The following is a 23,428-nucleotide window of genomic DNA, read 5'->3' as shown; positions in this document are numbered from 1 at the left end:
GATCTAAGATGGCGGCCCCATATCTCACCGTGCCAGTAGGCAGTAGCGGTCGATAGGGCGTCTACCTATATGATGTCTATGATATCGCCTGCTTACGGTTGCCCAGAGTTACCGGAACTGGCCGTTTTCGGTGAAAACGGTCCGGGCGGAACTACTTCCGCCATTTTTAGTTCTGCCATATTTTTTGTTCCATTACATATAGTCACTCCGTGACATAAATGTCAGGAATCGGGATGTGGAAGAACCTAAGTGCGGACATGGATAAACAACACAGGACTTTATTAAACAAAACAGGGTAAAAACAGGAAAACAAAACCCACGAGGGGGCAAACAGAACAGGGCAAACACAAATCTAACAAGACTACACTAAACACTATCACTTAATCAAAACACTAAACAGAAACAGAAAAAGGAACTGGAACTGGATCAGGATCAGGATCAAGATCAAGATCAAGATCAAGATCAAGATCAAGATCAAGATCAAGATCAAGATCTGCACTGGTAGACTCTGTTTGTCAAAGAGTAACACTGACGAACCCGCACTGGACAACAAACACAAGGGGCCCTATCTTGCACCCAGCGCAATTGACTTTGTCAGTGACGCATGTATCATTCGTATTTTGCGCCGGCGCACAGCAGGGTTTTTCCCTCCACAGATGCACGTCAGCAAACTAGGGAATGAACTTGCGCTCCCTGGGCGGTTCAGCGCAAAAAGGAGGCGTGTTGCGGCGCAAACCATCTCTTATGCTATTTTGCAGTTTCAAAAAACAATTGCGCTACTAACCAAAAAAAACTAGTCTAAAGTCAGTGGCGCGTTGCGCGTGGTTCATTATGCTATTTTAAGGGCGCATGCTTGACCATAATGTATAGCGTGCACAACGCGCATACACTTTGCTTATCTAATCTACACAGATGCAACCGTTATTTTTGCAAATCATAAATTGTTACACTTAAAAATATTAATACACGAGATAAGGGGAATCATAGTGGTGAGCATTGTGGTGATAGTTTTTATTTATTGTGTGGCTGCGTTAAAAAAATTCTCATGCAAATAACGATTAAAATATTTTCATAACTTTGTTGTGTGGCTGTATTACGTTTATTTTATGTAAATAATAGTTAAAATGTTTTCATAAGAAACCTTAATGTATATGAACTTGATTTGTAAGAGTACTTTGGGGTTGGACCTTGCTTGCGTTTCTTGGGTCCGATTTCAAAGCCCCCAAACCCTTTCAGCGGTGAGGGTGGACGCAGCGATGTCCTCTGCTGGCGTCAAGTCCTGAGGCAGATCCACCTCCCGTTACACGGCGTGCCCGATTTATGCTGGCAAGCGTGGGATTCCCCCGTACAAGGACGTCGGTCTCCTCGGCTGTGAACCGCTCCTGGCGTGCGCCTGGTAAATCCGTCATAATAATAGCAACCCGCCATGGAACTTGCGCCCTTGCGTTTAAAGGGAATGTTGGCTAGCGTTCTGATTGGTTTATTTGACGTTACGCCCAAACCACACCTATGAATAATGAACCTACTTCAGACCAACCCCTTATTGATTTGCGCCCGGCGCAAGAGTTATTTCTCACGCCAGGAAAATAGCAACAGCGCCCAAGATCCGCCCACAAACTCACTTGCGCGTTGCGCTTCGCACTTGCGTTTCAGATCGTTAAAATAGAGCCCAAGGACTCTTAAATAGGGAGAAAATAAATTACATACACCTGGAAATAATCACAAGTAAGGGATCGGGGAAAAAGTGATGAGACCCAGGAAATGCATGGTCAGAATAAGCCAATACTAAAACCACGCATCTCCCACATAAAACATTGTACTGTCAGAACCCTGCCATAATGACTAGATCTAAATAGAAACAAGGATCTGGCAGGATCCTGACAATAAATACATACTCTTAATACAGTATAAAAATAACCATTTAAAACGTTACCCATTTACCAAACCTTAACAAACTGAAAGACAAACATATTAAAGTGCATAAATGTGGTTAACTTTATTTACTGACAAATTGTTAATTACTGAAAATTACCTATAAAGTGCAAACTAAACAATTTGAAAATTTGAATTTTGAAAATACTGGAGTAGGCTATAATTTTGAAAAGATTACACTCCTTTGTTTGGCAATACTAACAAGACTATTAAAAACACATACCTTGCTCTTGTTCCGTTGCTTCACGTTTTTTTCTTTATTCTGCTCCAGACGGATAGTTTCATTTTTAAAGCAATGGTGGGCATAATTATAGGCGCATTGTTAGCACATCACTCTCCTGCATCATGCTGCAGCCTTCAGATTAAGAAACAGTCTGCATGTTGTCCGAGTAGGCTACATATCAGTGAATAAAGAAATCATTAAGTATTTTTAAAAACCTGCATAAATCTGCATGTTTGCAAATTATTTAAATTATAGCGTATTGTTTTCATTAAACATAATAATAATTTTGATTTGGTATAATGGTTTTAAATTATCTTGAGATCAAGGGGGCCCCCTAGTGGTCCGGGGCCCTATGCAAATTGAGTAATTTGCATATAGGAAAGACCGGCACTGCACACCAAAAACATAGCCTACTGTATACACTGTGAGTGACTATGTCTGTGTCGCAGGCCCAGCTAGTGATTTTTATATATATATATATATATATTTGTTTTCTACATAAAGTCATCCTACATTCAGTGAAAATATAAACTTGAAATTTTTAACAACCGAGTAAGGTCATTAACACACTATCTTGTTACATGCCACTGCTGTAATCCAACCGCATTTGGCAGGTTAGCGGCCCTACATATAATATCACAAAATAGTGTGATAACACCCACAGTCGTATTTAAAAACCACATTAGGCACATTAATAAAGAAAGCAAACATTTTTGCATAATGTTTATTTTATTTTTCTGTAATATTCAAAATCAGTCAATGCAGTTTACTGGTATACAATCCAAGATGCAGGGGACAACGTAATCAATAAAATTATCAAGCAAATGCATTAGAAACATATGACATTCTACATTGACTTGATGATCTTGAATGTTAAAATAGATGAAATCTCTGCTAAGCATCGACATGATTTATCTGCACATCTCCAAGAACTTCAAAAACATCAATTTCATTCAATGGCAAAAAGCGATGCTTGTAAGAGTGTACTTGTACACCATTCACAATCACGTTGAAGGAGTGATCAGTACAAAAAATGTAGATCTGAAAAAAAATAATAAGGGATATTGTTTACAGGCAAACACATCATAAAACACTTGTGTTGTATGGGACTATTCTCATAATATAAATATATCATTTTAAAAATTGATCATTTCAAATAAATAAATACATACATACATACATATACATATACATATGTGTGTGTGTGCATAATCTTTTATTTTATTATTTTATTTTTCTGTAATAAATATTCAGAATCACTTTTGATATAAAGATGGGAGTTTGCTTACCTCAAAGGGTTGGCATGCTTTAAATGGCATCCCTGCAGGATATTCCTCTGGACCCCACTGAACATCCCAAGTGTTGACCACTAACTTATTCTGATCAAATTCGACCTTGAAGTGAAATGCAATGCCGAACCTGTGGCACAGGTTGAAGTCTATCCTGTTTGCAAAAAGATGAAACGTGAAACAACGTAGTGAGGAAAAAAGCAAAAAAATAAATAAATATTTTAAAACAGATGTGAAGAAGACTTAAGATGCAAAAACCTTAAAGGAATAGTCTACTCATTTTCAATATTAAACTAGTTATTACCTTAACTAAGAAGAGTTGATACATCCCCCTATCATCTTAGTGCGTGCACGTAAGCGCTGGGGCGCGCTGTGACACTTCGATAGCATTTAGCTTAGCCCCATTCATTCAATGGTATCAAACAGAGATAAAGTTAGAAGTGACCAAACACATCAACGTTTTTTCTATTTAAGACGAGTAGTTATACAAGCAAGTTTGGTGGTACAAAATAAAACGTAGGGCTTTTCTAAGCGGATTTAGAAGAGGAACTATATTGTATGGCGTAATAGCACTTTTGGGAGTACTTCGACTCGCCTGAAAAATCCGCTCCCCTTCTCCCTCTCGTAATGGGAGAGGGAGAGTGTTACTGCGCCGAGTCGAAGTACTCCCAAAAGTGCTTTGTATTCCTGTACCATAGGGGACCCAAGTTTAAATGTGATACATGTTAGATGTTGGAATGAATTCTGTCAACAAATCTGTATTTCTGAATGCTGTGGATTAAGTGGATTTGAAGAAAAAGCATACAGTATGTGCCAAGAGGATTCAGGAAAAATATCATTATCTGATGGATGTTTATAGCGGCTTTTGCATCTGAGCTCTTCATATATTCTCTCCTGTGTCTGATGTTGGTTTACCTATGAGGGTTGCATTTGACCTCTCCTCGGACGGTAAAGCTTTTTCCAGGTTTCAGTCCACCGTTGATAATGCTTTTGTAAGGGACTGGCTGATTATGGTTTAAAAAAAATAAAAATATTATTTAAGATCTACTGTAAGAAAAAAATATTTTTAAGTTATGTAATAAAAAAGTGAAAAAAACCCACTTGTCAGACTAGTAAAAAATAACACTAGAAATATCTGGCATTCACAAGAGCCTAAGATAAGAAGTTAGAACATAAATAGATATCATAAAGGTATCTTAAAGGTCACGTTCTTTCTTCAATAGCAAGCTGCTATTGAATCACAACACATTAAACAAACTACACAAACAGAACTCGATACGTATTTCTAAAGGAGGGACTTCATAGAACAAGGAAGACATCAGCCTGTTTTAAGGAAAGTGAAAACAGCATATACAGATAAGTAAATTGTGTAAAAAAATACAGCGTTTTTTTACACGTAAAACATGAACACATGTTATATTGCGCACTGTAAACACAATCAAAGCTTCAAAAACACAGAAAGAACGAGACCTTTAAACATTAAGCACTTTGGAAATGACCATTACTACCTGGACAGTTAAGTAAAAACTAGAACTTAAAAATTTAAAGTCTAGAAATTTAAAGCCACAAAAAGAAAAGTTTTTTAAATAAATAAATATTTGTAACTTACAGTCATTCTGCCAGTTCATACAGTCCTTAGCTGAGTATACAAGACCGATCAATGCACAGGTGAAACTAGCAATGCACAATGTCCAGTTCTTTAAATAGAAATAATTGAAGTCCCACCCCTAGACCAAAGTCCTTTTATAGGCATCATTGAAATCTGACCACATAATTCCACAGAAAGCAACACTTCAAACAAATATTAGTCAGTGATATACTACGAAAATTAAAAGACTTTAGCCCAAAAACAAAAGAAACATAATAAAATACCTTACAGTCACCAAAAAAATATCTACAAATTCTTAAATTAAGAGGCTTTTTCTGGATGAGCAAAACGACCCAAGAAAATAAGTCTAGTTTTTAGACAAAATGTATCAAATTTAAGTGAATTTGTGGATAAAACAAGCAAAAACATCTGCCAATGGGGTAAGCTATTTTTTCTTGATTTTTTCTTTAATTTAGTGTTTAAGAAAAACGTTCAAGATCATTTTAGAAGAAGCACAGGGTAAAAGTGATTCAGACCTCATGGGGCGTTCTTAAAAGACAAGCAGAACGTCATTTTCCATCCGGGATCTGAAAGAGGTTATTATTCAAGAATGGAGAATAAAAGATGTAACTGTATGTTGTCAACTTGTTTATTTAATGTCTAGAAGAAGTAAGTGGTAAGTGACTTTCACTTTTATGTTAAGAAACATAAATGTTTAATAAAACTGGTGTGTAAAAATACAGACGAAAAGTTGTGGTTTAAAAGAGCATATATATATTTTTTTGTCAAAAATGACATTGTTTTGTTAGATAAGACCCTTATGCCTCGTTTGGGATCGTTTATAGTCTTTTGAAACTCCGTTGAAAAAAACTGTTAAGTGTTGAGTTAAGTATTAAATGTTGGGCTCTATTAAAGTCCATTAAAATGAGAAAAATCCTGCAATGTTTTCCTCAAAAAACATAATTTCTTCTCGACTGAACAAAGAAAGATATCAACATTTTGGATGACATGGTGTTGAGTAAATTATCTGGATTTTTCTTTTAAGAAAATGTAATATTCCTTTATTGTCATGTGTTATTGTCATTATATGAATGCGGCAGTTAAGTTAAGGTCATAGCCTCAGATGGAGCAATTCATACTCATAATGTTTTGGGGATTTTTTGGGGGGATGTTTTTGCTTTATATGCTGTTTTAGTTTAAAAATATATATTTTTAAATCCGTTAATGCGTGCAGGAGAAATGCAAAACAAAAACGACAAATTAAAAACAAAATGCCATGTCAAAAAACACAATAACAATTCCAGTGACAATTAAAAACAAAATGCCATGTCAAAAAAAACACAATAACATATCCAGTGACAAATTAACAATTCAGAAAAACGCAACGGCAACTCAGAAAGCACAACGCAATTCACAAAACACAAAAACAAATGCTGAGTCCCCATTCGCATACTATCCGTCCTAAATAGTATTCGAAACTAATTAGTATGTCCCAAATCGTACTATGTTGAAATGAGTATCCCAAAGATACCCGGATGGTCGACTATTTCCGGTTAGAATTCGAAGTGCAGATCAATGCACACTCTAACGCAGTGGTGTAGTCTAGATTTTTGTAGTGAGTATACTGTGATTTTTCCCTCTCACCCTTATGCTCACTCGTCCCAGCGCGACACCTCATAAGCACCACAACACTCACAGATGCATATAGTATGGATCTTCATGTAACTAAGAGCATTCTGAAAGTGTACTCATGAACACATAAACTGAAAGTGTTATCAACATGTCAGTTTATTATAAGAAAAAAAAGACTTTAACAGCCAATGGGTTTACAGCTGGGGAAACTGGACTGATTTTTAGACTGGTTTAGTGTTAATCAACATCTAACTCAGGAACAAAAGTTACTTAACTGTTAATTAAAATTAAATTAACTGTTTACAATCTTCAATCCGTGGCAAACACATGCATTGAAGGTGAAAAAAATATCCACTCCTTCAATAGCTATTATCTGACAACTATTGATAACATTACCATGTGTAATATAATGGTGTAAATGTTTTTAATTAATACACATTTAAGATGACCATGAATTAACTCTTATTTGCATAGTCATTGATATAAAAGCTTATTTTTGCATATAATATAAGCATTGTCTAAAACTGAAAATAGGCTTATACTTAATTATTATTACAAGACCATCTAGCCTAATATTTGCAAGTCTGAACTGAACATCAACGCAGACATGAATTTCCTCACAGAAGTTTAAGATCATATACATCTTGACCGTAGATATATAAATGAACACAGAGAAGGGAAGTTTAACACTGTGAAGCACAAGCAAACATGCAGAGCAACTGAAGGCAGCTAAAAACCATCAGGATATAATCACGGGCTTATTTTATTGCATTTGGAGCCATACCTCCAGATAAAGTAATAAACTGGACTGATGATTTAAATGTTGTTTACTCACATGTGCGTTGTAAACTCTATGGATTTTATGTTGCAGCACTGCTTCACTTGTTCACTTCTCCACATGGACTGTATGTTGTTTACAGTGTCGCGTGAGCAGCTACACTCCAGGTTCGACTTCATTTGGCGTAAAGCAGACCTCTTGGTGATGTCAAAGTACCGCGAGAGCGATTCAAAGCAGATTTCTCCATGTGATAACTGGGTCTCTCTCGCGGTACTTTGCTATCACTCGCTTGTGGCGCAACACCAGTCTGCTCCCCAGTCACTTTCGCGTCACTATAGTAATTTGATTTCATAGAAATGAATAAGTATATAGCCTATTATGTATTTCAACCAACCCGCTAAAGTAGCAAGTGTAGCATGCTAATGGTCAGTGCTTCACATGTATATTATGACTAAAAGTTTAAAAATGTCACAAAACCATGCTGTTACGCATCCTCGCGCTATTTTTAGTGGGTATACGGAAATCCTTGACAATTTCTAGTGGGTATACGGCGTAGTCCTGCGTATCACGTAGACTACACCACTGCTCTAACGGCTAATATTGCCCACAACCCATTGCGTGCGGGAGGGAGGAGCTTAACCACACTGACCCCCCTTGCTTATTTGTAATACTGTGGCTGTACAAATGTTAACTTTTTTAGTCCAACGAAAGAAACATGGTTACTACACTTTTACTATAGTAAGAGCATATGGTTCATTTTCATCTGGGTATTTTTGAGTAATATGCATAGTATAAAATTAAGTATAAAATACGTTAAACAATATTACTATGCACTTTAAATATTTTGCTTTTAAAATAAGTAGCTTTTGTTACACACATTGCACATGAACGTCAGAACCAGCCGCTTCACAAACGACCTGCGTTTGGTTCTACGATTGACGCTCTGCTTCATTCCTCAACTTGGTAGAACACATTGCAAAATATATTGTGAAAAAAAAAACGATGAGAAAAAAGATGGGAATAGTAAATAAAATTATTTTGGACATAAGTTATAAGAATGAATGAAATATTGTTAACAGTCGTGGTGTGCGTAACTAGGCAACCACGTTTTCGTTCACGTTGCATGACGTCATCGAAGTATGTCCCAGAACGTGCATACTCTTTTGCTACACACTCAAAAGTATGTACGTTTTCCTCACAAAAACAGTACATACTTTTAGGTCGTAGTATAAGTAGGCGAATTGGGACTCAGCATTAGTCTTTTGCTGCGTCCGAAACCGCCTACTTCATACTATATAGTACGCGAAATGCAGTAGGCGAGGCGAGTAGTATGTCTGAATACATAGTATTCGAAAAACAGTATGCGAAAAGTACCCGGATGACCTACTACTTCCGGTTAGATTTTGCAGTGTGCATACGATGGACACTTCCCTATCCCATGATGCCCTGGTAGAGGAGTTATCCAACGAAGAAGAAGATCATGCGGCTGTTTTCGCGCTGGAATGACATGACGTGATGACGACGTATGTCACGTGATGTAGCAACATGGCGGATGTAGTACGTCCAAATCCCATTCATACTACAAGGATTCATACTATACAGTACCTACTGTTTTAACGGCAAGTAAGTAGGTACTTCATCTTATTCAGTACTATACAGTATGCGGTTTCGGACGCAGCCTTTGTCTGTCTTTGGGGGGCGGACTGGCCATCTGGCACACCGGGCAGTTTCCCGGTGGGCCGACGTACTTTTTGGGCCGATACATCTAACTAGTGATGTGCGGATCGATACTAAAGTATCGATATTTCCGATCCCAACAAATACTCTCCTGCTTTAGTATCAATTCTCATATAAAATATCGATATTTTAAACTCAGTAATTTGTAGTGAGTGTTTATGTGATTGTCACCGGGTGACGATCTATAGGAGCGGAACTAAAAGGGTGAAGGATGAGTTCCGCCCGGACATTTTATTCCGAACACCGGAATCCCCGGGGCTTCCCCGAAGTCTAAAATCAAGCCCTATTGCATACAGGTGGGGACGATTAAGACAGCGATTGCTGATAGGCGAATGAGGAGAGAAGGCAGAGTACAAAAGGACCTTTGAAGATAGCAGACGGTGTGCTTTTGGTGTACTTTGTGTGCGCTGTGTTGCTGCTGTGCAGACCCGCTTTATCGTTCTATATCGATCCCTTGGGGATGAAGGAGGTGTAAGACAACCGGGCGAAGAGAATTACTGGGCGATTTCACGTGTGACTGTGTCACTATCGAGTCAGGAAGTACATTGCTGTGGGATTGTGTTGACAACAAAGCGTGAGTAACAGCTGATGTGTGTTGACAAAGTATTTATAAGAAGAGCTACTTGGTGTGTGTTGAAGGTCCCTGGCCCCACTAAAGAGAGGAGTGTGGGCGAGCCGTGGATCGACCGGAAACACGGGTAAGAAACTCGACTGGGGAGATGTGTGTTGTCTGTCTATCTGGCCCTGCGGAGGAAGGAAGCGTGGGTGAGCCGAAGAGGTAACTGTGAACATACTGGGGCTGCATTGATCGACATTGTGTATTAACCCGTCTTCTCTAGGGATAGAACAACGTTCCACCCGTCTCACGAGGTAGTCAAAGCCAGGCGGCTCCAGTCCATATATTCACGTAAAGTGTGTGTGCAGAGTGCTGTGGGTGAATTGTGATTATCAATTGTGTATACACTAAAGCTTGCTGTGTATGCTGTGCTTGTAGTGACCAAAGCTGCCCTGGCCTGGACGGGTCGTGAGAAGGAGAGAACACGCTGTGGTCTGAGCCCTATGAGGAAGGGAAATTACACTTCTTTTTGTTTTGCCTCCCTGTGTGTTAGCAGGAGTCACGCCACCCCAGCTGGCAGGCAGTGGTGAAGCCCGGCGGTACATCGGAGTGAGTAGCAGCCAACGTGCATTGTACGGACGGAGGGTCGAAGTGGTGTGCGGATATATCCCACCGAAATCTTGGGTGTGGGCGGAGCCTCGTCGAGAGTTCGCTCCAGCTCGTTACCCCGGTTACCATAACAGAAGGGGGAGCTAGGGAAGCGTTCGGCTCTGCGCCACACGACTCCTCAGTCCCCACGACACCCCGGAAACTTAGGTGAAGGGTGGAGGTATACCGTGTGTGAACGCTGCTGCGAAAACCCACTGCCTGTAACAACAACGAGAAGTCTAAGTCTTGTGAGTAACTTACCATTGTGATGTGATACCTACCTCTGCTTACAGCAACGTCTTAAAGAGGAACAAACCGTGTCAATAGTGTGGACCACTTACCTGTGTCCCAGTGAACGCCCTGAAGTGAATGAGAAGCCAAGTCTTGTGAGTAACTTACCATTGTGATGTGATACCTACCTCTGCTTACAGCAGCGTCTTAAAGAGGAACAAACCGTGTCAATAGTGTGGACCACTTACCTGTGCCCTAGTGAACGCCCTGAAGTGAATGAGAAGCCAAGTCTTGTGAGTAACTTACCATTGTGATGTGATACCTACCTCTGCTTACAGCAACGCCTTAAAGAGGAACGAACCGTGTCAATAGCGTGAACCACTTACCTGTGTCCCAGTGAACAGCCTGAAGTGGATGGAAAGTCCAAGTTTTGTGAGTACTTACCATTGTGATGTGATACCTACCTCTGCTTACAGCAACGTCTTAAAGAGGAACAAACCGTGTCAATAGTGTGGACCACTTACCTGTGCCCTAGTGAACGCCCTGAAGTGAATGAGAAGCCAAGTCTTGTGAGTAACTTACCATTGTGATGTGATACCTATCTCTGCTTACAGCAACGCCTTAAAGAGGAACGAACCGTGTCAATAGTGTGAACCACTTACCTGTGTCCCAGTGAACGCCCCGAAGTGAATGAGAAGCCTAAAGTCTTGTGAGTAACTTACCATTGTGATGTGTTACCTACCTCTGCTTGCAGCAACGCCTTAAAGAGAAACGAACCGTGTCTATGGTGTGAACTACTTGCCTGTGTCTGAGTGAACGCCCCGAAGTGAATGGGAAGTCCAAAGTCTTGTGAGTAACTTACCATTGTGACGTGTTACCTACCTCTGCCTACAGCAACGTCTTAAGGAGGGACGAACGGGGCAAATAGCGTGAAACGCTCACCGGTGCCCCAGTGGATGTCCCGGAGCGAACGAAGAGCTCAAGCCTTGTGAGTGTCTACCCTAGTGGTGGGTAATCCATCTTGCTCCAGTGAATGCCCCAGAGCGAACGAAGATCCCAAGTCCTGTGGGTAACTTACCTTAGTGGCGTGTAACCTACCTTGCTCCAGTACGTGCCCCAGAGTGAACGAAGATCCTAAGTCCTGTGAGTAATTTACCTGCAAAGTGTGTAACCTACCTTGACCCATAGTAACCCTCGAACGAGAAACGAGCCGCCGACGTAGTGTGAGTATCCACCTCTGGCCACGGTTTGCACCCGTGGGGCGTGAGAGTTCCCGGAGGGACCGGGACGTCCAGCCAAGGAAACCTATCGGGAGAACAAGAGACCGAAGAGGTTAGGCAAGTAGCAACGAGTACAGAAACAAGCCACTAATAGTGTTCTCCCCTGTCTGCCTCCAGGAAGAAGCGGAGGGCGCCACGAGTCCAAGGATCAAACCATGAAAGAGTCCCAGTCCCCGTTTCATGGTCCAAACCGCCTGGAGGCGAGAAAAAGAAGATTGTTTTAAACTGCCCTTTCCCCCCTTATGCAACAAAAATATATTTCTAAATATATTACGTGACAATATATTTCTTCTGTCTCCATATATTGTGAAATTTACATAGTAATATATCATGATATATTATATAAGAATATATTATATATATGTAAGTGATATATTGCAATATATTGAACAATACTGCAATTATTGCCGTTTTCATATATTGAGTAAATACATCTCATTATACTATTTAATATATGCTATAATATATTGGTAATATATGGAGTAATATGTTGATACATATATTCTAAATGTATGTAATATATAGCAGTATATATTGGCAATATATGGAGTAATATGCTGATACATATTCTAAATGTATGTAATATATTGCAGTATATATTGGCAATATATGGAGTAATATGTTGATACATATATTCTAAATGTATGTAATATATTTCATAATATATTGGTAATATATGGAGTAATATGTTGATACATATATCCTAAATGTATGTAATATATCCCATAATATATTGGTAATATTTGGAGTAATATGTTGATACATATATTCTATTTGTATGTAATATATTGCAGTATACATTGGGAATATATGGAGTAATATGTTGATACATATATTCTAAATATATGTAATATATCCAATAATATATTGGTAATATATGGAGTAATATGTTGATACATATATTCTATATGTATGTAATATATTGCAGTATATATTGGGAATATATGGAGTAATATGTTGATACATTTATTCTATATGTATGTAATATATTGCAGTATATATTGGCATTATATGGAGTAATATGTTAATACATATATTCTATATGTATGTAATATATTGCAGTATATATTGGGAATATATGGAGTAATATGTTGATACATATATTCTATATGTATGTAATATATTGCAGTATATATTGGCAATATATGGAGTAATATGTTAATACATATATTCTATATGTATGTAATTTATTGCAGTATATTGTCAAATATAAATAATTTCCGCTATTAATATATTGCACATGAATAAAATATGTGTTTCTATATCTCAAAATACATGCAATATTATATTTATAATTATCCGCCATATTGTATTCCGATTGATATGCAAAAATGTATTAACAATATATGTACAGATATAGTGTCACATGTATGTTTACTATATGGTAGAATATATTTTAAATATATGTAAAATGATATAAAAAAAATATACATGAAATATATGTACAGACATTTATACCACATATTAACACAGGCTAAAGGATAAGCCACCTTTATTTTCTTTTAATCAGGCACACATACTAAAACCAATTTGAGGTAGAGAGCTAAACAGGCCTATTACAACCACAAGAGGTTTAGCAGATGGTCAGACAATGTGATTTGCTTTACATTACATAAATGTGTTGCATTACATTTACATAAATTACATTTTAAAAGAGTGACATAAAACAGAAAATATACAAAATATAAATTAAAGCAATTTAAATTACCAATGTCTATGTATTTCAAACTTTCAGCAGTGCCGTTATACAGTTAAAAAAATACAATATATGTATAAACAAAATGCACAGACAATAATAGATAAATAAATAATAAACAAACTTTCAAGGAGCTTTGGGAACGTGGAAAAGCAAAGAAATAAATTGTCAAAAGAACAGGCTGTTATCCTGATTAGGAGTCCATCTTGGTTCTTCACTGATTTGAATGACTTATATACCCATGCTTTTGCGCTTCACTTGGTGTCTTAGCCTGCAGATTCTACTGTTGATGGATTTTCTAACATCAGCTTCGGCCGTTGGAACTGGTTTAAAACATCATCTGTGGAACAAAATAACAATGATTACTCTCTCCCTTCTCACTCCTTCTGCTGCCCCTCTGGTTCACAAAAATCTCAAAACTGGAAAGCACCACCTCTGAAAACTATGTACCTTGTAAAGTTTGAAGTTTTTCCTGGGTTGAGAGCATGCCAACGATCAGTCTCCTTCTCGAGTTTTACTGGTGGTTAGCAAACAACTTTTAGGTGTATTACCGCCACCTACTGATTAGGAGTGTGGGTTAGGACCATAGGTCAGGACCTATCAGCCTCCTTGTTGCTAGTGTCTCTTACGTGTCCTGTCCTCTCCTTGCGCATGAATCTCAGCTTTCTACTCACGCATTATGCTCAATCGCCTTTGGCCCGCATTCTGGTTGAAGCAGTTGGTGCTGAGTAGAGTACTGACAAACGTAGAAAATGAAAGGAAGGTCTCTGCTGTTTCAATAAAACTGTTATTGGTGTAATGCAGATTTTTGTCTTCAATATTTTCATTAGGCTATATTCCATGCATATTCATGCATATGCTATGGTTGTTTCTTTGGAAAGAATACATTGTTAAATCATATATACATACATGCATACATGCATACATACATACATACATACATACATACATACATAGCACATGCATATATTCAGGGGCATTGCTAGAGATAAAGCTCTACGGGGCACAGGCCCCCCATTTTTTGCTGACTTTTTTTTGAAAGCCTGCTGTGTGCAAAAAGTGTGCAACACTTCTATACAATGTCCTTTGCTTAACCCACTATTTTACAGTTCAACAGTTACTGCAAGAGATACATATATACAAGTCTAATCTTCATCATACCTAAGATTATTACAGTTTTACTCGGTTGCTTAAACATATTTCTTGAAACTATGCCTCGTATTCTCAAAACAGTAAAGACAATTTCATAACGTCTCACACAATTCTCCAAACATCCTTTTTTAAGGCCAAAATGAAGCTCTACACTCAAAACCATTCACTCTTACTGAAAAAAACCAAACTTTTCCCTCAGACATCACACACAAGCTTTCAAAAACTACATATAGTATTACACACTGGTGCAATAAATTCAAAACAATATATCCAAAACTGGTAAGTTGCTTGTGGTTCTCCCCCTCAAAAACCTTTTCACATGACCAAAAAAGACACAATCAATGTATGCATTAGCACATTTTTATTCATTCATGTGCTACACAGCACAACTGTAAAATATATATTTTTAAATTATTTCTCCTCAACATCCCGTCTTTGTTCTGGGTTAGGCCAGAGAATCTAAGGCTATATTGATCCTAGCCAAACAGCAAGGGTAAAATCCTCTTGCATGATCTACCCCTGACATTCATCTATTGATATGGGAATTTGATGCATTTCTTTATTCCAGTAGCATAGTCCAACAGTGTATGCACACTAAAGTTACTGTACAGAGCAGTCTTACTGTAAATACATCTATCTGTTTGCCGCCCTGAAGGCTCTGAAGATGGAGGCAACAGTGAAACGACTCAAATTAGGCTTTACTCATTGCTCAGCCTTCCTCATAGTCATACCATGGACAAGGACATGGTCAGCTAGAGTGGCTCGAATTTCATTTGAGACTGCTTGTCACCTTGCCCTTCGTCTCCCTCCTCCTCTTTCACCAAGTCCTCCTCCTCTTCCTCCTCCTTCACCATGTCCTCCTCCTTTCCCTCCTCTTCTGCCTCCTCCTCTTCCTCTCCCTGCTCCTCATCGACCTCAGTGGCAGAGCTAGACTTTTAAAACAGGGGTGGCAAAGGGGTGGCGAGGTATTATTTTGGGGGGTCAATATACAAAGTGTTCAAGTACACTGTATTGAATTAAAGTTGTTTATTTTCCAAAATGTACACAATTATATATGTATTAAGTATACAGCAAAAATAGAACAACTGGGATCTGTTTGGACCTGATCTGCACCTGACTTTTGCTTCTTTAGAAAGAAGTTGGTAATATCGTCCCTATAGTTACACACCTCATGAAGAAAATTAAAATTTTGAACAATGTGCTTGTTATTATTTACCATAAGTACACCGTTACGAATAATACAAATATTAAAATAATACACTACGACAAAATCTGAGTATATTGAGGTCTAGCTTATTTGACAACACAAGGAAAATTGCTTACAGACATCTAGACATGTTATGTTAAGGGAGGAGGGAACTAGTTTCCGTTAACTTTAATGTACTTATGTAAATAGACTTCTGTCCCTCACATTAAGCTATGGAATGGCTTCAGATGACTTTGTGAAATTATAATCCAACCCTCTCAGACCCAAGTCACCCAAACTGACGTTTAAAAAGCGTGAGGCGCCGAAAAGCGCGCTGTTTACAACCCTGTTCTATATCCACGGTCGTTTTATTAAGTTCAATATGCTGCATTACACGTGACAATATGAATAAGCCTACCCGATTGTTGCTGAACATTTGCTAAAGACAAGTTTTTTATTGTTTTAAGCATCTTCACGCAGGCGTGACAGTATTTGTCAGTTTCACAAGACTAGTAATGCTCATTGAAGTATTAATGCTAAGCACTACAGTGCAATGTCTTCCTTACTTCCCGTTAAAACAGTACTTCGTTTAATTTAATACCAATAAAAGCCGTACATACCAGCAAAACGCTCTTCACCGATCATGTGCGTGTTGGTGCGTTATGTTTTGGAGTACGAAATAGCTGCGTGTCAGCTTAACCAATAGGCTTGTTCGACGTCATGCGGCGCCGCGAGAATAGACAGCTGCATTACGTCAAAGTACCGCGAGAGTGATTCGCGAAATCACACGGAGGAGTTTGCTTTTAAATCGCTCTCGCGGAACTTTGACATCATCCGGCAGTCGGTTCTTGCGGCGCCGCATGAAGTCGAACAAGCGTAATGAAAAGATAGAAGCAACACCACGCTTGTGCGTGCTGCGTAGGATGCATTCACGTCCGCTGGGAGATTTAAGAAATGTTCGTAAAAATCAAACAAAGTAATGTTTTCAGCGGGGTGGCAACAGGGGTGGCAAGGACTTCGTCTGGGGTGGCAATTGCCACCCCAAATAGCCCTCTGGCTCCGCCACTGATCGACCTATTTCTTCATCATGTGCCCTCCCTCCTCCTTCCCCATGTCCCCTCCCTCCTCCTTCTTTCCTTCCTCCTCTCCCTACTCCTCCTCCTTGACCTATTTCTTCATCATGTCCTCTCCCTCCTCCTTCACCATGTCCTCTTCCTCCTCCTTCACCACGTCCTCCTTCTTTCCCTCCTCCTCTGTCTCCTCCTCTTCCTCTCCCTTCTCCTCTGCCTCCTCCTCTCCCTCCTCCTCTTTCTCCTCCTTCTCCTCGACCTATTCCTTAATTTCTCTGTGGATCCATTGTTCCAAAGCTCAGTGAACTGATTCAGGCCCTTTTACAGTTTTTTACGATTGTTTACACACTAAAATGTAAATTTCCACACAGTTTGCAAAATTCTACTCCAATGAGCAAAACACCTCCACAGATTTGCACAACATTACACACAATGTTTGCTTCACCCTTTTTGCAAAACATTACACACAGTGATTTGTAAAACTCCACACACATTTTCACACCTTATACACAGATAAGGATTGTAAGGTTACTTCCTTGTCATTACAAAGCCCTGGATTGCCAATTACAACACCAATGAATGAATTGGATAGTCACATCCACCAAGTGTGGAAGCACATATGTGCAAATTTGAAAACGCAGCACTCAGTTGTGCTATAAAAGGAAACTTTTATAAAAAAGACTAGAAGAAGAAGAAAAAGAAGAAAATAAAGAAATGTAATTGGACACAGGGCAATCACCAATGTGCCAGGGCAGCGAGGGGGTAACATCACCCTTTGCGCTGCTACCACACAAAATGGGGTCCTCCACCACCATGCAAATATGGGATCCTATAATGCAATCTAGTACTTGCATTTCTTGACAGATTGCACAAGATTGTCACAGCATTAAACCAAGTGGACCAGATGCGGTACATTGTCATTTGGAACATTGGGCTGCTCTGGTCCAGAATTGGTTTCATGAGCACCCTGAATTTGAAGTCTTATACCTTCCCCCATACTCCCCTTTCCTGAATCCAATAAAAGAGGTTTTTTTCAGCATGGCGTGGAAGGTATATGACCTGTGGCCCTATTACCGTGTGCCCTTCATTCAGGCCATGGAGGAGGCCTGTGATCATATAGAAGCAGCTTCTGTGCAGGGGTGGGTTCGTCACATGAGGCGATTCTTCCAAAGGTGCCTTCCCAATAAAGACATAGCCTGTGATGTGGATGAAATCTTATGGCCTGATGCATCCAGACTGAGAGATGATGAGTAGTTACAGTATACTTGTTGCGTTTACAGTAGTTTTTCTTCATAGTGAAAGTGTATGTACTTCATGCATTATTTTTTATTTCTCTATAGATGTTATTTGTTTCAATGATTACTGTTGGTTGATTACTGATTATGGTAAGAAAAACTGTAAGTATTGAAAAAATTACTTGAAATAATCAGTCTGCAGCATCAGTGTTGTGCAGTGCTTGGTAAGTTTATAGTAGGCATATTTGGTACTTTCTCCCCATATCTCGAACTAATCATGAAGATTGTTTTCGGTTTGTCACATTTTTTTAAAATCTAAATGATCCCTTACATAACAATGTCTGGACAAAAATCTAGCACATACTATTTCCTAAAATTATTTTTTTACAAATGTGTTTTTTATTTATCACAGCAGTGTGAAACTGGCTGCAATAGTGTCTGATCATTGAGGACTGTGTTGGTTAAATGAAAACTAATAGCATTTTCACAAATATGTGTATATGTTTTGACTGAAGTGCGTTTTGACTGAAATGTGTCATTTTGCAAACAATCTAGGAATTATGCAAATTGAGTGTGGTGTTTGGATAACTGTGATTATATTTTGAAAAAAAGAACCTGGTTTTCAAAATTGCGTGTAAACAATTGAAAAAAACTGTATTGAAGGATCTGATTGATGTGTGTTCAATTTTGACTCTAAGTGTTTCCAAATTGGTAATTGTTTGCTAAATGAGCTGTGGTGACTTGAGTGAACAGTATTGAATGCTAGTGCTTTCCATATGACCACATGGTGTAAGCACTGAGAAATGTAGGGATTTGTGTGTAGAGTTTTGAAGTAACAGTTCAGTGTTTATAGTTCAGCAAAATGATTGTGCTTCTTGAAAAATGGCGTTATGGTTTTGAAATTTTAGTTCACATGTTTGGAGGCATAAATGGCATAACAAGTTTGGAAATAATGACAGCAGAGAAATATTTTCTACATTATACAAGCAATGATTAATAACATACTTTTACAAGAATATTTCTAAAAGAATATTTTAAGAAACCAGTCATTTTATGACTGCTACAAATAATCTCAATCATTGTTACTGCTAACTGTTTATCTAAGTTAGTGTCCTAGAGTTAAATATTTGTAAACTAAATATTAATTCTTTATCTGAAAATACAGAACAGTATAACATCTGTTGATATTCTCAGCAACAATGCAATTCTACAGACTTGACAAGAGGCTTTCCTGAGATTTTTCCTTTAATGTTTGAGACCTGACAGGGTGGGGATGTAATTTGTCTTACCTCCCTTAAACTCATCATCTCTCTTGTCTGCTTCCCTTTCCCTTCTTTGCACAAAAAAATTTCATCTAAATAAGCCAATAATGATTGAGTCAAAATAAAATTATAATTATTATTTAGAAACTTACTTTAGTCTGGTCATGTTTTCATAAGCTAAGTCACTCGCGTGGCATCACCTTTTGAATACGGTTGTGTGCAATGCGGATGAGCGCAAGACGTGCGCGGACATGGATACGTGCGTGCACGAGTCAATGCGACTGCTTCGTTACAAGCGTAAATTGGGTAACTACATTGCATATAGATCTGTTTTTGTTTTTTAAATATGAACTCCTTCTATACTCTTTAAAATTCATCCTAAAAGTGAAAATGAATTAAAAAATGACACACTTATGGTTAAGCAATTTCCAGACAAAGGGTGACTGCACTTCAAATAATAAAATATAAGTTTTGGTTTATTTTGGATGCTTTTAGTAACCAACATTATTTCCAAAGTAGCATTTGTGTTATGCCAGTTTGGATGAGTTTATTATTATTATGTTATATGGAAAAATTTATAAATAAAAACGAGTGAGTGTGTCCAAACTTTTGGCCTGAGTATCTATCTATCTATCTATCTATCTATCTATCTATCTATCTATCTATCTATCTATCTATCTATCTATCTATCTATCTATCTATCTATCTATCTATCTATCTATCTATCTATCTATCTATCTATCTATAGCATACAGTGCAGTGTGGCTCCATCATTCAGTTTGCCCTGTGTATCTGTGTTGTTTGTAGATAATTCTCCAAGAGCAGCAGAACTCACAAGGAGCCTGGGAGAGATGATTGTGAGGGATCTCCAGCCTATTTCTGTAGTAGAAGATGAGGGATTCCAGGCATTTGTAAAAACTCTTGACCCAAGATACAAACTACCTAGCAGAAAGAACATGACTGAAACATATCTTGTTAATATGTTTGATGAGTGCAAAAACAAAGTAAGAGCAACTTTGCAAAATGCTCCAAATTTTGTATTTACCACTGATATGTGGACTTCAGCATCCACAGAGGCGTACCTGACTGTCACATGTCATGTAATTGAGAATTGGCAAACTAAAGATTTTGTTTTGGCAACAGCGATTTTCCATGGACAGCATACTGCTGATAATATCAGCTCAGAACTTAAACGAATAACAGATGAATGGGGCATAACTGATAAGGTGATGGCAGTTGTGACAGACAACGGGGCAAATATGGTGGCTGCAGTACACAAGGCTGGCTGGAGGCATTATCCTTGTTTTGCCCACACTCTGAATTTATTTGTAAAGGACAGTCTAAAAGCTGTCCCTGAAGTGGTGCAGATCCTGGGAAAATGCAGCACAATTGTGTCATTTTTTCACCATAGCACTAAGGCCACAGAGAAGCTTAGGGCTGTTCAACAGCAGATTAAAAAATAGCAGAACACAAGTTGATCCAGTCTGTAGAAACCCGCTGGAATTCAGTATTCTACATGCTGGACAGGCTGCAAGAACAACATGAAGCTGTGACCACAGCAGGGCCGGCGTCAAGGGGGGGTATTCGCGGGCAGTGCCCCCCCGAACAGGTTGTTGTGCCCCCCTACAAAGTTTTTTATTACTTTAATATATATCAAGAATAATTAAAATAAATTAAACATTGAATGTTTCATGACTTATTATGTAATCAAATGAGGAAAATATAGTTGATATGTTTTCTTTAATTAAAATAGACCAGTTTCTCTGATTGGATGTATTGCCGCGTCTGACCCGTCTTACGTCTTTTGCATATTTGTGACTTGATACTAGCAACGTGTTTTTTCGCTGCACTTTATGGATTGTGTAAAATATGGATATTAGAACATTTAGAACGAACCAGCACCGCCTGCTTCATCTTCATGCAAACACAAACTGGCTCAAACTCAGAGATTAGAGGTTGAGGTGGAATTTACAAATCTACAGGACACTGTTTTAAGGAAGTTTAATGTTCTTACACGCCGTCTTTAGCTATTTCAAAGGTAAGTTAGCATTGTTTTAAATTACGCTTAAATGTGAAGTGTAGACCGTTAACAGCATTACGACGTGATTATGGTAAAGCGGCTTTTTTAAAGCTAGGATGCGTGCTCATTTCAATGGCTTGCGCCGCGCGAGGGCGGTTTGTTGTTGCGTCGAGCGCGAGCGCAGCGGAGCTCAATTTGTGCTCACGCCGCGGTCGAAGTTCAATAGTTTTGCGCATAGTTTGTGGTCTTTTGCACTTTATACGGGAAATGAGCTGACAGTCTGTACCAGTTATTTGAGTGTGTGCTTGCACTGTATTTGTTGTTTTAATGTCTTGTTTTTGCAAGTTATTGTTGCTATTGCGTGCCCCCCGTTGGAAGCCGAGTGCCCCCCTGTTAGTTATGGTCTGGCGCCGGCTCTGGACCACAGTCCTCTGTCTTTTAGGCAGGAGTGAATTGTGCATTAATGTGGGAGAATTATCACTCATTACTCAAACTGTTGATGCACTTTGAGGAAGTGACAAGGGAGGTATCATCAGAAAAATATGTTTCAGTCTCCAAACTGATCCCTCTCGTGTCTCTTCTTCAAAGAGCCTGCAAGCATCAGGGCAGCTCCGTTGCCACACAGCTGGCACAACAACGCCAGCGCAGATTTGCAGGCATTGAGACCAACTCTCTAGCTGCTATTACATTTCTGGATGCTAGGTTTAAACCCCTTGGATTTCAAGACAAAAACAATGCTGAGGGAATGAAAAAACGACTTTCCTCTGAGTTGAAGGAAGTCTACCAGACAGTAGAGTCCACTCCAACTGCAAGCTCTGCATTGGCACCTAATTCTAGCTCTACTTCAGTGCCTAGCTCCCAAAGTCCAGCACTTGCCCCAGACTCACAAAAGTAGGGTTATGGGCAGATTTTGACATGCAAGGTGCATCTTCCCAAGATCACCGGTCAGCTACCACAGACATAATAATAGAAATGCGTCGTTACTCAGAGGAAAAACTGATTCCCAGAGAAAATGATCCACTTGTTTGGTGGCAAGAGCATCATCAAACCTTCCCAGGCTTAAGCAAACTTGCTGTAAAGTACTTGGGAATTGTTGCTACTTCTGTACCTTCAGAGCGCATGTTTTCAAAGGCAGGGGAGGTAGTGAGCAAAAAACGGAACAGACTCAAGGGAAAAACTGTAAACATGCTTTTATTCCTAAACAAAAACCTGTGAATAAAAACAGTTTTCTGAACAGGCTCGGGTTTAACATTTTCAGGGGAGCCTATATTTTTATTTTATTTTTGTAAACATGAATGTTTGTGAAAACAATTTGAGTTAACGGTTTTCAAGGGTGCATGATTTACATGTGTTGTAAAAAAACAGCAAAAATTGGTTATGGAATATTTTGTGACAAGGCTAAGAGTTAAATTTGTTGTATTTTTTTGTGTAATTTTCAACCTGTTTTACTGTACAAGTATCTGAGATGTTCTTTAAAATTAAATAATATGAGAGTAGTTTATTGTTTTGTCATTATGCAGCTACAATTTGGAATTGGTAAGCCTACAGTCTACTTTTTTACTTTACTCTAAACTAGTTGTCACATCATACAAATAAAATGCGTAAAAAGTATTGGTATCGGTATTGGCAAAACCAGCCTGAGTATTACTTGGTATCGGATCGAATAGGAATTAAGTGGTATCGCACATCTCTATAGACCAATTTCGTGTTTGCAAACAGAGATGACGTTTTTTGTGGGCGGAGCCAAACTGGTTGCAGAAAGTGACTGCTCCGCAGTAGGGTTGTGAAGTGTTTTAGCATTAAACCGTGATTTTTATGGATCCGGTGTTCTGTCGAAGTCTGATTCCTTTATGTTTCCCTTTAGTGCAATGTTTCTTATAGCGTTTTAATCACATTACGTTTATTTTTTTAGA

At 38.6% G+C, this 23,428-nt stretch overlaps 1 protein-coding gene across 1 annotated transcript; it reads right to left on the bottom strand.

Moving 5' to 3' along the window:
• Positions 1-2,949: 2,949 nt before the first annotated feature.
• LOC135770430 (galectin-5-like) lies at positions 2,950-5,109 on the bottom strand. The gene is made up of 4 exons (XM_065280126.2): positions 5,054-5,109; positions 4,360-4,448; positions 3,445-3,598; positions 2,950-3,196 (listed from the first exon to the last, which is right to left on the bottom strand). The coding sequence occupies exons 1-4, from the start codon at positions 5,057-5,059 to the stop codon at positions 3,050-3,052; spliced, it is 396 nt and encodes a 131-aa protein (XP_065136198.1). The 5' UTR covers positions 5,060-5,109; the 3' UTR covers positions 2,950-3,049.
• Positions 5,110-23,428: the final 18,319 nt, after the last annotated feature.

Source organism: Paramisgurnus dabryanus, chromosome 8 (genome assembly GCF_030506205.2).
Source record: "Paramisgurnus dabryanus chromosome 8, PD_genome_1.1, whole genome shotgun sequence".
Lineage (NCBI taxonomy): Eukaryota > Metazoa > Chordata > Actinopteri > Cypriniformes > Cobitidae > Paramisgurnus > Paramisgurnus dabryanus.
Note: the sequence above shows the minus strand (reverse complement) of the source record. Positions and strands in the feature narration are given on the sequence as shown.